This window comes from Haplochromis burtoni, unplaced genomic scaffold, assembly GCF_018398535.1.
Source record: "Haplochromis burtoni strain Fernald_Lab_line unplaced genomic scaffold, NCSU_Asbu1 Contig_61, whole genome shotgun sequence".
NCBI lineage: Eukaryota > Metazoa > Chordata > Actinopteri > Cichliformes > Cichlidae > Haplochromis > Haplochromis burtoni.
Window position 1 is genome coordinate 1,823,976 of NW_024582422.1, and position 16,072 is coordinate 1,840,047.

The 16,072-nt window shown below is 39.3% G+C and overlaps 1 protein-coding gene across 2 annotated transcripts; it reads left to right on the forward strand.

Moving 5' to 3' along the window:
- The first annotated feature begins 15 nt into the window (after positions 1-15).
- Positions 16-16,072, forward strand: LOC102294532 (NACHT, LRR and PYD domains-containing protein 12-like). Of its 2 annotated transcripts, XM_042221158.1 has the most exons (10): positions 16-48; positions 715-793; positions 1,874-2,102; positions 2,267-4,076; positions 4,345-4,518; positions 4,808-4,963; positions 7,585-7,758; positions 8,291-8,446; positions 9,672-9,719; positions 9,845-9,891. In XM_042221158.1, exons 2-9 carry the CDS (start codon positions 791-793, stop codon positions 9,676-9,678), a joined length of 2,709 nt encoding a protein of 902 aa, XP_042077092.1. In that variant the 5' UTR covers positions 16-48; positions 715-790; the 3' UTR covers positions 9,679-9,719; positions 9,845-9,891. The 2 variants fall into 2 exon arrangements, with proteins under 2 accessions (XP_042077092.1, XP_005923090.3); XM_005923028.3 differs by lacking the exons at positions 16-48; positions 715-793; positions 1,874-2,102; positions 9,672-9,719 and adding an exon at positions 10,027-16,072 and having other exon boundaries at positions 3,034-4,076.

Sequence of the window (16,072 nt, forward strand, 5' to 3'; positions counted from 1 at the left end):
AAAGAGTATTGGTGCTAATTTTAAAGGACAAAACTCTGCTGTGGAAAGGTAATCTATATCTGTATATATTTTTATTTTTTCAGTAAACTTTCAAAAACCTAACCGCTGATGTAAGAGGCTTTTCTGTCAGAAAGCTGGTCCAGCAGGTGTAAACTTTGTACTTTGGCTCAGAAAACAATGTTGGTAACAACCAGTCGAGTGGCATCAGGTCTTGCTAAGTGGAGGCAGCCCTTACTGCTATTAAGAATTGGATGTCAATAGAGACTCTTTTTTTTTTTTAACCAGCTGCTCCTAATTGCCCCACCATTTAGCCACCGAACAAAGGGCTATGGGGCTTTTGCCATTTTACTGGCAGCCTTTGTTTTAGAAGCCTTTGAAGTTAAAATCTAAGCCACAAATCACTTATAGGTTTCTTTCTTGATGGCTTAGGTAAAGTCCAAGAGACTATTTTGCACCTAGTAGCCACAAATCAATTATTAATGTCTCAAAGAAGTCCATCAGTGCCGTGATTCTATCTTATATGAACATCTGTCTTAGCTGCTGGTAATCAAGCTAAAACAAATCATTCAACAATTCAAATCATCACTGTAAAAAATTCTAACACTGGTAAAACATGATTACATGGTTTTCCTTTCCTCTTAATTAGGAAGGTGGGATTGTAAAATAGTTTTTCTGAGAAGTCTTTTTTTCTCTCTTATTTATTCATCTCTACAGAGAGAACAAGAATACCTCAGAGGTTCCCAGTGATCAGCCTCCCCAGGAGCATCAAGCACACCTGGACTCCATATTTATGGTCTGTAAATATACAAACAGTACTTTACATCTGTTCACAGTCATTTCTTAAAAATTTTATGCATGTTCTTACAACCAAACACAGAAGCAAAAAGCGTGACTATTTTTGAAAATAGCTTCAAAATTCAGATGGTGCAGCAGCAAAAATATAACTGTATGGTATTTACATTGTATTTCAAGCTCTAATATTTCTAAACCACTTGTTAGTTTTATTTAAAAAATACTTTTAAATCGTTACAGAAAGTTGTATTATAATAAAGTGGAAGCAACTGGAAATGAAAGTCTGACTGCACTGTGCCAAATGTAAAGTTTAGTGGAGGTTTGATTATGGGATTTGTTTGTTTTTCAGGGTTGGGGTTCGGCTCCTTAGTGCTGATCCTGTGTTTTTTCACAAAATTGTGTGGTATGACCAAAGGTCTCCACTTTGGTGTCATCCATTCAGAGTCTTGTGGTTTGTTTGGATGCAGCTTTACAAACCTAAGCTGTGCTGTTTTCTTCTCAGAAAGGAGAGCTTTCTCCTGACAACCCTTCTAAACTTGCAATATTTGTTTCTCCTTTTTCTAAATGTACTGTCATAAACTTCAACTCTTTAGCTCTTGTGTTTTTTTTGCTGTTTCTTTGAGAATTGTACAGTCTAACCAGGTTTGCCGCGACATCCACACCTTGGAAGACTAGCAACTGACTTATTATTTTCCACTTGTGAATAATCTTTAGGATGATGGCCTTCAAATTGTTTTCAACTTGCTTTAAAACTCTTCCCAGATTGATGGGTGTGAATGCCCACATGAATGCAGCATTGAGTGCAAAACAAAAGAAATGGTGTATGCAGATCTGCAGTGCTCAGCAGGAATCTTAACATTCCCTGAGACATTTTCCTCCATCACCAAGGTCTAAAGTTAATTTATTCAGCTTTTAAGGGGGATCTAAAAACAGCAAACTGACACCACACGAAGCCCTGGAATGATGTATAAATAAAACAGATTTTAATTCCAGCTGGATTGTAATTGTTTTCAACATGGTTCTGATGTTTGTATCTATGATTTCAGATTTATTGAGTCATTCATATAAATTTCTGTTCCAGCTCCTGGAGGAGAAAATCATCACTTTTGTGAAGAATGAGTTAAAGAAGATCCAGACAGTTCTGTATCCAGATTATTCAGAATGCTTAAACTGCCAGACGGAGGATAAGGAGATTTTGGAGTGTGAGGATGAAGAGCAAAGGCGTACCAACAGAGAGGCATTTATAAAGATCACACTGCAGTTTCTGAGAGGAATGAAGCAGTATGAGCTGGCTGACCGTCTGCTGAGCAGTAAGAGGATTTTTCTAAACATAGAAGCTGCTGGTTATACTAAGACATTTACTAATGTCTGAAGGATTACACCAGCACATATGTAAACACTCATTCTTTAGAAGAATTAAATGGTGGGATATTTAATATATAACTTAATCAGGTAACATATTGTCTGTTTTCAGGCAGATTTGCTCCAGTTTGTCAACATAATCTTAAATCTCAACTGAAGAAGAAGTTCCAGTGTCTGTTTGAGGGGATCGCTAAAGCAGGAAATCCAACCATTCTGAATCAGATCTACACAGAGCTGTACATCACAGAAGGGTCTGCAGAAGTCAATGATGAGCATGAGGTCAGACAGATTGAAACAACATCCAGGAGACGAAAACCAGATGGACCAGAAACAACAATCAGACAAGAAGACATCTTTAAAGCCTCACCTGGAAGAGATGAACCAATCAGAACAGTGCTGACAAAGGGAGTGGCTGGCATTGGGAAAACAGTCCTAACACAGAAATACACCCTAGACTGGGCTGAAGACAAAACCAACCAGGACATCAAGTTCATATTTCCATTCACTTTCAGAGAGCTGAATGTGCTGAAAGAGAAAAACTTTAGCCTGCTGGAACTTGTTCATCACTTCTTTACCAAAACTAAAGAAGTAGGAATCTGCAGCTTTGAAGACTTCCAGGTTGTCTTAATTTTTGATGGCCTCGATGAGTGTCGACTTCCTCTGGACTTCCACAAAACTAAAATCCTGACAGACCCCACTAAGTCCACCTCAGTAGATGTGCTGCTAACTAACCTCATCAGAGGGAACCTGCTTCCCTCTGCTCACCTCTGGATAACCACACGACCTGCAGCAGCCAATCAAATCCCACCTGGGTATATTGACATGGTAACAGAGGTGAGGGGGTTCACTGACCCACAGAAGGAGGAGTACTTCAGGAAGAGATTCAGAGATGAGGAGCAAGCCAGCAGGATCATCTCCCACATCAAGACATCACAAAGCCTTCACATCATGTGTCACATCCCAGTCTTCTGCTGGATCGCTGCTACAGTTCTGGAGGATGTGGGGAAGAAGAGAAAAGAGGAAACAAGGACAGCACTACCTACAACCCTGACTGAGATGTACATCCACTTCTTGGTGGTTCAGGCAAAAGTGAAGAAGGTCAAGTATGATGGAGGAATGGAGACAGATCCACCCTGGAGTCCAGAGAGCAAACAGATGGTTGAGTCTCTGGGAAAACTGGCTTTTGAGCAGCTGCAAGGAGACAACCTGATCTTCTATGAATCAGACCTGACAGACTGTGGCATCGATATCAGCGCCGCGTCAGTGTACTCAGGAGTGTTCACACAGATCTTTAAAGAGGAGAGAGGACTGTACCAGAACAAGGTGTTCTGCTTCATCCATCTGAGTGTTCAGGAGTTTCTGGCTGCTCTTCATGTCCATCTGACTTTCATCAACTCTGGAGTGAATTTACTGGAAAAGCAACAGGAAACCACCCAGAATTTGCAAGAAGAAGAATCTGCAGACACTTGCTTGTACAAGGGTGCTGTGAATAAGGCTTTACAGAGTTCAAACGGAAAACTGGACTTGTTCCTCCGCTTCCTCCTGGGTCTTTCACTTCAGACCAATCAAAGTCTTTTACATGGGCTGCTAGAACAGACAGGATGTAGCTCACAGACCAATCTGGAAACAGTTCAACACATAAAGGAGAGGCTCAGTGGAAATCTATCTGCAGAGAAAAGCATCAACCTGTTTCACTGTCTTAATGAACTAAATGAACATTCTATATTGGAGGAGATCCAACAGTCCCTGAGATCAGGAAGTCTCGCTGCTGATAAACTGTCTCCTGCTCAGTGGTCAGCTCTGGTCTTTATCTTATTATCATCAGAAAAAGATCTGTTTGTGTTTGACCTGAAGAAATACTCTGCTTCAGAGAAGGCTTTCCTAAGCCTCCTGCCAGTGATTAAATGCTCCAGCATAGCGCTGTAAGTCATAAAGTTTTCATGATTTAAACACACTGTTTTTGTTATTCTGTTTAGCACAGTTGTGTGCTGTCTAGTTTGATGTAAGATTTATGTGCCAATTAGAAGCTGCACTTAATGTATAAGCTCATTGTGTCATCGGGTTTCTTAGGGTAAACTGGTAACGATTTAGCATGTGTTAAGTTGATGATTTATATAGTCCATGTATAATCAAAAGTTCATGCTGTGCAGTCACATATTATTATTTTCTTGTCCATTGTTGTCTCCTCAGACTTGGTGGATGTAACCTCTCAGACAGAATCTGTGAAACTCTATCCTCACTACTCAGCTCCCGTTCCTCTTGTCTGAGAGAGCTGGACCTGAGTAACAACAACCTGAAAGACTCCGGAGTGAAAGTACTGTCTGGGGGACTTGAGGGTCCACACTCTAAACTGGAAAAACTTAGGTTACGATTCTTCAAATCTTTCATGATATGTGTAAAATTGTTCTAGTTGAGATCCTAGATATTACATATTAAATTATCAGGACTTTCTCACTACTTTCTTTTCATGTGGTCTGTTTAGGATCTTTTTTTTCTCTTTAATTAAAGAAATGACACTCATGAAGCACTTTGAGAGTTCAGGTAGAGTAGACAAGCGCTATCTAAGAACCAGTACATTTACCATTTACCACGTGAGCACCAGTTCAATTTTTTCTAATTGTTTAATAGTTTCTGTCATGTATGCTGTCTGCAGATTGTCAAGTTGCTCAGTCACAGAAGAAGGTTGTAGTGCTCTGACATCAGCACTGAACTCCAACCATTACCACCTGAGAGAGCTCGACCTGAGCTACAATAATCCAGGAGAGGCAGGGGTGAAGATGCTGAAGCAGCTCCGACTGGACACACTCAGGTGTGCAGAGGCTGTTTGCAGCCACAGTGTCTGATAGAGGAAGATGATTTTGAAAGTTTTTCTTACAGTCACACATAAAGTAGCCTTTTTCATTTAGCTCATTACAGGAATTCTACTTGAACGTGAACAAGAAATAAGTGAAGGGTTTGTGAATCTGTAGCTTCGTAGTCTCACGCAGCCTATTTGTCCATATGCTTATGAATATAAATGCGAACCGAATAAGCAGAGGGTATGTTTTGAGGATTCATATGTTCCCCACCACCTCTGGATAACAAGCCATGCCAAGTGTTTTGGGAGGGGTTTGTTTTGTTGTTGTTTTTTTGTTGTTTTTTGTACTGGTTTACTACTTTACAAATGACTAAGCTGCTAATGTTTTATTACTATATTTGGCTGCTTTTAATGATATGGACAAGGAGGATTGAAAGTGGACTGCATTACTTTGAACCGCTATTTCCAAAGAACATGCTTAGGTTGGGCGATATGTAAAAAAAACTTCCAACCGATGCAGGTGATATATTCACGTATGCACAGACTTTTTGATGGGCAGAGCAATGTAATGATGCACATATTGATTTGCGCGTTTAGAACACAGATGAAGTCCAAACATGGACAAAGTAATTGCCAAATTGCACACTGGAGGAAAAGGCACAGATAGAAATAGACTGTTACCTCAGTGAAGAGTTGTTTGGTCGAGTGTGTAAAACAGATAAACACTGGAAATGCCTGTAAACACGGTTATAGTGGAAAAAATAAGCCAGTTTCTCTTTGTTTCCTTCCCCACCATAGTGGGTTTTTTTATTTGATAAAATGCTTTTGGTTTTTTTTAACATAGGCTACTGCTGTTCTTTCTTTCTCTTATTTGAGTAAATCGCTCCAGCACTCTAAGGAGGGTGCATTTGCTCACAGCTGAAGGAGGGTGACGTTAAAACAGCGCTATTATTTGTTTCTGTTGACTGCTTCTGTTAGCTTCAGCCAACATTATTAGCAAATAAATAAATAAATCACCCTTGTAAAAACGATTGAGCTTTTTTTGTCAATAGTCGATATATTCCTCCAATCGCCCAGCCTTAGTGCATGCAAATAATTTGTATTTCAGTTCTCAACTTTAGACTTTAACTTTGTTATACAGGTAAAACAATTTATTGCAATTAAATTACAATCAATTGATTATTATTGTATTCACCCTCTGGAGTCGACAGACGCACCGGCGCATCAAAATCACATGACCAATTTAAGACGACACAGCTACAAGATGTTGCGACTCAGTCTCCATTTCAATTTGGGTCGAGAGTACGGACTTCAAACGATATACCAGTTTTTGAATTGTGTCAATGGGCCACGTAAAGCCAGGGTTATGATAAAAAATACACGCAATGTTTTTTCTGAACAAAACAGTGGTGTTTACAGCGGGAAGAACGGTAAAAACTGTGTTTTCTACAGACAGCGCTAGCAAACACTCGCCACTTGCGAGTGAAAAAAAGAAAAAAACACCCCTTCCCTATTGGTGTTAGAGTTTACCATGCGGCACTTGGTTGTTTAGGGAGAAGGGGAAGTTTTAGGAGTGACACCTGCGACGGAAAGCGGGCGAGTAAAAGAAAGAGAGAGAGCGAGTTTTCATATGTGAGACATTAGTGACGTTTAGCGTGTTTGGAGGCTAGAGTTAGTGTGTTGTGTAGTTATTGTCTTGTATTGTGTGTCAGTTATACTGCTGAATGTCACATTTGCTCCAAAAAAGCCATCAAATGCAGATTCCAGTGTAAACGCACATGGAAAACAGGACTGATGCACCTCCTGCTGTCAGACCTGCAGGGTTTAGGCCTGTGGTGTTCTCCTCTGTTTTATACTGAACACAAACTAGTTTTTTGGACTCGCACAAATAATTTGTGTGCCTTCTCATCTGATGCAGCACACATGATTGTTCTGTAAATAGATTTAAATGGTTATATAAAAAACGCCTGAGGCCTTGGCTGCATTTTTAGGTAAAAAGTACCATATAACTTTGTTGTTTGCAAAACTTGTGCATATTTTTTAGAAATGTACAATTTCTATTTGCATTTCAAGTTATGAAAATGATTCGTTAAACATGTTTGTGGGTTTTACAGTAAAAAATATAACTTTTTTCTACTCAGATAAATTTTTTTGTCTGAATTTAGATCAATTGTGCTAATATAGTATGCCAAAATGAAAAAATAACTCAAATTTCAAATATTTGAGGTTGTGCTGAAAATAATGATACAAAATAAGGCAAGATAAACAGTTTTTAAAGGTGAAATATAGAGGTAAAATCAAAAGTAGTCAAAAACGGCCAGTTATACCCTGGACCCCAGAGGGTTAATATTATTGCAATAAAAATGAAGTATAAAGTATAAAATGACCATAAATACGTCACTGTGATTTAGTCGGATGTTAAAAAATATAAATTTTATTTTGTACAAATAATGCACAAAGTGTATAAATAATAAAATGTCTTAAGGATATTTGGAATAGACCAGCAAGGATTTAGCATGTGCACAGTTAATAATCAGTATAGACTGCACATTTTAACGTTTTTTTGTTTGTTTGTTTGTTTATTTTGGTTTGTGTGTTTGTTTGGGGTTTTTTACCTCTTGTTGTCTCAACAGACTAAGTGGTTGTAACCTCTCGGACAGAATCTGTGACACTCTATCCTCAGTTCTCAGCTCCCACTCCTCTAGTCTGAGAGAGCTGGACCTGAATAATAATGACCTGAAGGACTCGGGAGTGAAAACACTGTGTGGTGGACTAGAGAGTCCATACTGTAAACTGGAAATATTCAGGTCAGGATTCTTCAAACTTTGCATATAAAGTCCATTTAAATCATATTCAATGCTAACCTATGTGGCTAACCATGGCTAACCAGGACTATTGTTGATTTATTCTGCTATATTCTGCTATATTATTAAAACTTTATCTAATAACAGGATTTCTTTTCACACAGACTGTGTAGCATCGATTTGTTGTTTTTAATTTGATGTAATTTATTACAGATGTTCACATTTTCAGCTAGTAATTTACACCAGGCTTTTTCATTGAGAGTAATTATCTGGTCAACTTTTTAAGTAGTGCTTAAATCCCTACAAAACTAATGACACTCATATGAGCATCAGTTCTACTTTGTGTAGGGCTTGTCCTAATTCTTACTTTAATAGTTTCATTAATTGAACAAATAAACTTTTAGCTCAAAATATCTCTGTTAAAGCTAACTCTGCGCTTCAATCGATCACATATTTGTTAAATGGAGGTATTGTTTCTCGCTATTTGACTGCGTCACTGTTCTCTTATAGTATCTGTCACATGTGCTGTCTGCAGATTGTCAGGCTGCTTGATCACAGAAGAAGGTTGTACTGTTCTTATCTCAGTGCTGAACTCCAACCATTCCACCCTGAGAGAGCTCGACCTGAGCTACAATGATCCAGGAGAGGCAGGGGTGAAGCTGCTGAAGCAGCTCCAACTGGACATACTCAGGTATGAAGTGGCCTTTGGCAGCCAAAGTGCCTGGCAATGGAGAAAGAGACACTCGAGGAAATAGGAGAAATTTCTTCACTCATCAAGGAGCTTTTTTTTTTTATATATAAATTTTGCTCCAATATCGATATAATATTTATAATTCATTTGTCACAGTGAGCCGAAGCAGACTGTTTGAATTTATGAAGAGTGGACCCAAAATGCAGACACAGAGGAACGTGGAACCAAAATTTGAGTATTAACAAAAAGCGAGCCGTTTAATGTGGCTGATGAAGAAATGAAGAAAGTAATATATAAGGCAAACAAAGACAAGAATAAACAATAACCTAAACCGAGGAAACTAAAGATAAACATAAAAAACAAAAACATGAAAAAAAACATGAAACTTGGCATGGATACAAAGATACCTGGAACATAGAAATATGGCGCAAAAGACAAAAGATGGCCTGACACTGAACAAAGGAAGACAGAAGGCTAGTACACAATCAGATAATGGGGGGATGGGGAATAGGTGGGAACACAGCTGGAACAAATCAGACCTAACAAGACAAGGGGAAGCAAAACACAATAAAACAGGAAACGGCATGGAACGCAGACATGACAACATGGACAAGAAGACAAGAAACATGACAGACTAATAAGGAAGACATACGTGAAACATAACTAAACTTAAGGCAACCAAATGATAATCTTATTACACAACATACACTAAACAAAAATATAAACGCAACACTTTTATTTTTGCTCCCATTTTTCATGAGCTGAACTTAAAGATCTGAAACATTTTCTACATACACAAAGGACCCATTATTATCAAATATTGTTCACAAATCTGTCTAAATCTGTGTTAGTGAGAACTTCTCATTTGCCGAGATAATCCATCACACCTCACAGGTGTGGCATGTCAAGGTGCTGATTAGAAAGCATGAATATTGCACAGGTGTGCCTTAGACTGCCCACAATAAAAAGCTAATCTGAAATATGCAGGAAGTGTTGTTTTCAATAAATTGCATGATCAAAAAAATTTTCTTCTTAACATCCAACCATGTAACATATAATTTGCATATTTTTGGTGCAGCGTGTTTTGGGGTTTGAAAATGTTGAAACGTTTCTCCCACTGAAAACGCTACATCCAGATGAACAAAATAAACTTTTGGAGGTTTTGATCAGGAACTTTTTTAATTTGGTATTAGTCAGTATAATGAGGCTTTAATTATCTTTCCAGAGACTGATCTAACTCAGGGTCTCTCATCCAGTGTCCTGAGCTTTCAATGTAAGCTTTCACTTTCTGTCATACAGACTTCATCAGTGTCTAACAGCATGTGTATGAGAGCGATGTAATGTCCATGTGTGCGTGCTGAAAGAGACTGTGCTGGTCTGACCCCCTCCTCCTTTCAGGGTGGAGCCTGCTGGAGTCCGATGGTTGAGACCAGGTCTGAGGAAGTGTAAGTGTGTTTTTAATGTGATTCATGAAAACAAAGTTCACATCTCTGATGTCAAGAGTCATCATCAAAGTGTCAATCAATGAACAGATGATGGATCAATAACTGCAACTGGACTGTGTTTGTTCTCTCCATCAGATTCCTGTCAACTCACATTCGACACAAACACAGTGAACACAAACCTCAAACTGTCTGACAACAACAGGAAGGTGACACGTGTGGAGGAGGATCAGTCATATCCTGATCATCCAGACAGATTTGACTTCCATCCTCAACTATTGTGTAGAGATGGTCTGACTGGTCGCTGTTACTGGGAGGTCGAGTGGAGAGGAAACGTTTATATATCAGTGAGTTACAGAAGAATCAGAAGGAAAGAAAATGCTAAACATTGTTTGTTTGGATGGAATGATCAGTCCTGGAGTTTGTATTGTACAGATGATGGTCCTCATTCTGTCAGGCACAACAACAGACAAACATCCATCTCATCCTCCTCCTCTGTCTCTAACAGAGTAGGAGTGTATGTGGACTGTCCTTCTGGCACTCTGTCCTTCTACAGAGTCTCCTCTGAAACTCTGATCCACCTCCACACTTTCAGCACAACATTCACTGAACTGCTTTATCCTGGATTCAGAGTCTTGTTTGGGGCCTCTGTGAGTCTGTGTGGCATTTGATAAGAATCTTCACCTGTTTGAGATGCACAGAAGAAGAATTTAAAAAATACTCAGACATTCACAAGTTTAGTGCGCAGCCAGGCTTCAGCCTGATGTCTGATTGGGTGCGTAGCCTCCAGCTTACTTCCACATGGATGGCGGTCGTAGCTCAGGAGTAAGCTGCATTTTATTTATATGGCACCTTTCAAGACAAGGATAACGAAGTGCTTCACAATAAAATTTAAAAAACGGAGCACTAAAAAAAAGACTTAACAAAAGCAAGTCTAAGATGATGAGTTTTTAGTTGTTTCTTAAAACAACTCACAGACGCTGTTTCTGGAAGTGTTCCTGAGCCCATGCACAGATATTTTATTGCAGCGCTAATGAAGGTAATAGCAATCTCACTGATCTGAAAATGCCACCAAAAATGCAAACTCATGAGTTGAAGAGGAGTCGGAGGAGATCAGGAAATCGCCAAATTTCATTTTGGACGAACTGAGCAAAGTGGCTAAACAGCAAGGTATGCTACATGTCCTAATAAATGAGATTAAACAACTAAAAAAAACCTGATAAAGGAGAAGGACAAGAAAATAGACGGCTTGGAACAGCGGATCAAGGGCCTTGAACAATACACAAGAATGAGTATTTAATCATAAGTGGACTAGAGATGTAACACTGAACCTACACCAGATCAACAGCTGGCAGAGGTAGAGACGGTGAAGATGCCCCAGCAGAGGAGCTGCAAACACTTGAACAGCAAGTGATAAATTTCTCCAAATGAAGAATGTGAGTATTCAGAGACATCATATCACAACATGTCACATGCTCTGTATAGATAGTAAAACAAAGCCCATTTTGAAGAAGCTAAAGAGGACTGGTGTGTATTTCCAATGAACATTTAATGAAAAAAACTGCTGAAATTGCAAAACAGGCACGTAGCCTGAAAAACAAAACAAGATATAAGCACCATGACCGAGGAACTGCAAAGTAATGATAAGACTCCTAAAGAAGTGAAAGTTCTGATAATAAGAGAACTCAGCGACTTAGAACAATACAAACGATCAGGAGTCTGCTCTTTACTGGAAATGTGATGACTGGATATTATGAATAATGGATGTGGAAACATAAATGACAAGGTTGGATTATATGTTTCCATGAAGAGGAAGACTTTGATTATGAAAAGGACTATCAAGGTGGTTATAATTTCTAATAAATACATTACTTTTAATATCGCTGTGTGGTTTTCATCTGTAAAGCTGAATAAGATCAGAACAAATGTCAAAAGAACAAAAGTGAGGGCAGAGGTAAAAAATCACATGATATTTAGAATCTGCATATATGATTCCCTATATACTTTAATGTTGTTACAAGCCTGCAGTAAGAACTGCAAAAACTGTTTTAAATAGTTGTATATAGGATTATTATTATTATTATTAGGATGATTATTACTTTGACCTTCAGCTCAATCATTGACCTTGAAAAAGAGGTCAGAGGTCAAATGTTGCATGATATTGTAAATCTTTCTATGGGACTTTCTATATGGTGAGATTTCACACCACACTTGTAAGAATCACAGGTTCTGAGTTATGAGGCTTTTTTGTCAGTTCTCAAACAATAACTCACTAAGCTGACCTTGAAGACCTCAGTGGATGTAAACCAAATTTTAATGGATTGTTAACACCACCCCAATCTCCAAAGTTTTATCAGAATTCATTCAAAACCTTTTGAGCTGTCAGTAGCCACTGGAGGGTGCTCTAACACTGCAGATAAATTGGAGGAAGACCTCGTTAGCTCATTTGGTTATAACTAGAACAGATATAACAGTTGTGTTTCATAAAGATGCTGAAAGTACACTTCACATGTCTGATGACATGAAGCTGTTTTTCAGACTTCCTTAAACTCCTCCTGAAACACGAACACACCGATATGCATATGTGTAGATTTCAGAGACACTCAAACATGTGCACATCCTAGTGTACATTTTAAGTAAACCACACAGACATGTATTAAAATGAATGAATCTATGAGTGATGTGACTTGGTGACACATTTAATCAAAGTTAAATAAAATCAGCTCGTTTTCTGGCTCAGGATGAATTTGATTTTAGGTGTTTGGACCTCCTCGCTGTCAGCAGGTGTTGCTGAGTGTCTGTAAATCCTTGTTGTCTCTAAACTATGCTGCAGTTAGTGATGAGTGTGCGTTCATCCATACACACCGAGCTTCCTGCCTGTGTCAAGGAGCTGCTAATTAGCCTGTGTGTAATTTTCATTGTTGCCAATTACAGCCAGAGGGGCTCTGTGCGTGCGTGTGTGTGTGTGCGTGCGTGTGTGTGTGTGTGTGTGTGTGTGTGTGTGTGTGTGTGTGTGTGTGTGTTTACATTCAATGCTAACGAGCCGGCATGCCTTGCCAAGCGGTTGACCCACTTCCCAAAAGGAGGTCCCAAAGGACTAACACACATGCGCACACACATACACACACAAAACCACAAAGTAGTGGGCATGTCCATCAGGTCACATGATCACATCTCTCAGCCTCATCTTGAATCTTAGGGTTGAAGGACTAGTTTTGCTTAGGAAGCTGACTGAGGTGGCTTCAATGTTTCCTTTATTATCTCCCTTAGCAGAGAAAACACTGGAGCTTCTCTGAAAAGAAAGGACATAATTCCATCCCATAATTCACAGTGACACTGTCCTTTTCATTTCCTTGTGATGTAGACCATGTAAATGTGAACTATTAGTGCATTTTCCATTTCATTGCAAAACCCACTGATTTGTTTTGAAAGTTAGACTGTTAAACACTCACATTACGCTGCTGTGATAAAATCCTCTGTGATTGCATGAAAAACATACGTTTATATATGAACAGTTCCTTTAGTCAAGATTAAGAGCTATATTTGCATGATTAAAGTTCACTCCATCCATCCATCCATTATCTGCTGCTTGTCCATGTCTGGGTCATGGGAGGAGCAGTCTCAGCAGAGAGACACACACCTCTCTCTAACAACGAGGCATTCCCAAACCAGCTGAGAGGAATAATCTCTCCATCTTGTCCTGGTTCCATCCTGCAGCCTCCCCTCAGTTGGAAATGCCGAAAATACCTCACCTCGGAGGCATCTTGGTCAGGAGACGAGGCTTTACTGTCATCTCCCTGTCTGAGAAGAACGCTCATTTCTGTTTTCAGGATTATCATGACTAAATTTTTACTTTGAAGGAGCCAGGACCTTACCTGGGACCTTAAATGGGGGGGGAAATGGGTAAGTATCAGTTAGGAGCACTTAAACTTTCAAAATAAGAGTGTCTGCACCAGTAGAACAAGATGGACATAGTAGTATCTGTATACTGCATGCAGTACACTACAGCAAAAAGTAAATGCCTGTGAGGCATGCAAACCAATCAGCACTCAAAGGCACCAACATAACCAACTGTAAGTGAACTAACCACAGTTTAAATGCACTTCACAAAGCCTAATTTCAAGTGAAGCCATACTTTAATACATATAGTTTATAAGATTTAAAGCTAAAGCCAAAATACCACAGCAGAACCTTAAATCACCAAAGTTTAAAAACGAGGCTCATCTCAAACGCAAACCACAGGACTGATTTACATTTTTTTAAAACAACAACAGAAAGATAATGTCAGCATATTTATTCACATATGTAAAACACTTCAACTACAACAAATTCATTACATGAAAAATTCATGAAATTCATTGAATATGCATTATAATATTATAATAACAATAAAAAGAAGCACTGCTGTTTCCTAACTCCAACTGAGGTCTTTATCATGTCTTAAAATGATCACAGTGAAACTCCACTGAAGCTCCAAACATTTGGCTTTTGACACTTAAGCTTTAAAAAAGCCACATGGGGAAATGAAGTGCAGTGCAGGTTTTTGTATTTGGTTCCTTGTTCTCCACGACACTGATTTGTCAGAATAAGATTTGTTGCCTCTTTTTCCAGGTGGGCTCACTGAGCGGAATAAACTCCGTCACCTTTTCTGCTCCTCGCTGTTAATCCAATTATCTGCAAAGTGTCCGGACCACCGCCTTCCTCACCTAAGAAAGAAGCCGCGAGCAGGAAGAAGCCGCGAGCAGGAAGACGCCGCTCTGTTTGCTCCAGTTTTGGTCCCACAGGAGAACACACACACACATGCACACACACAAACACATTTATCCATATGAAGTGATAATCAGCAACTGCAGACACATCAGGGTCGCTCATCAGTTCACAGCCCTCTGAACTCTTTGTTTTCTCCACTGGCCTCAGCATACATGTGTGTATGTGTGTCATATTCAAATAAAGCTTTATTGAGCCCTGAAGACGAACTCTAGTTCCTCTATTAAGAGGTCAGAACACACACTGAGCATCGTACTGGCGGACAAAGAGTCACAGTTTTTACCTTTTAAGTCTCTTATCCAGCATGTTTGACTGGGTATCAGCCCAAAGAGTCAGAACCTGCTGCCACCATGAGTCAGCTTCAGATGAAGAAGAGGAAATGGATGCATGTTCTTTGCTTTTCTTTCTGAAAACTATTCATCCACTCCATTTTTCATTTATCAGGTGTATCACTAGAAACCTGAGGAAAGGCTCTGTCAAATTTAATTTGTTTGGATGAACAGTTCTCACATTTTGGCTAAAATTTGCTTGGCTTTCACAACAACATCACAAATGTGGCCTCATTAGTAGGTGCGCTCAACAAAATCTGCATTAATACTCTGATTATACATTCAGCCTTGTTGCCTTTGGACTCCTTTATTGTCTTTATCTCGCAGTCTGTGGGGGTTTGTTGGAGTTGCATGTTGGTGCAACGCCTCTGCCCTCATCTTAGTCTCTGACAACCTCATTTACAAAGCGAGGATCTTCTTGGTCCACTTGGGGGTTCACAGTGACATCAAATTCCAGGATAAATGCTCTGAGGGATCTCCTGCTCTCTTACAGTCACACTGAACACAGTGACATGTTAAATATTCCCTCATAAACATGCAGCTATAAGGACCTGCTATAAATGTCTTGTGAATTGCATCTGGATTTCTCCTCATTTACTGTAAATGTAAGCTGGGGAACATAGATTGATCGGGTGTGTAGAAACCATGACACACAGCGGCCTTCCGTTCAGGGGCATTCCCTCCCACTGCATCATAACCAGCTTGAAGAGGCTCTGACAGACAGCAGGAGAGTCATTTCCTTCTTGGGCCTGTTTTTGGTCTGGATTTATTCACCTTTAGTCAGACCATGGTGCCATTATCAGCAGAACTATCAGCTTCTGTTTCTGACGTTGTCTTTGATAGCAAACAGGGTTTCTGTGTACCCCTAAAAAGTCTAAAAAAAGTATCTATTTTGACTTAAAAGGAGCTTTATGTTACCCAAGAAAACTGAACTACAATGATCATTCTGCTGACTGTGTTTCCACACAGCTCATGCTTGTACTCTATATTGGCTAAAACTGATGAAATACGCCATCATGCCGTCTCTTTCATTTACTATTTACATTTTATTTTGATTTTTAAAGAGAGTTTTATGCTAATGGACAGAA

Excerpts from the sequence above, each read along its gene's own strand:
- LOC102294532 (XM_042221158.1), top strand. Across the intron at positions 4,519-4,807 it reads TCTAAACTGGAAAAACTTAG|ATTGTCAAGTTGCTCAGTCA; the intron begins GTTACGATTCTT and ends TGCTGTCTGCAG. Across the intron at positions 4,964-7,584 it reads CTCCGACTGGACACACTCAG|ACTAAGTGGTTGTAACCTCT; the intron begins GTGTGCAGAGGC and ends TTGTCTCAACAG.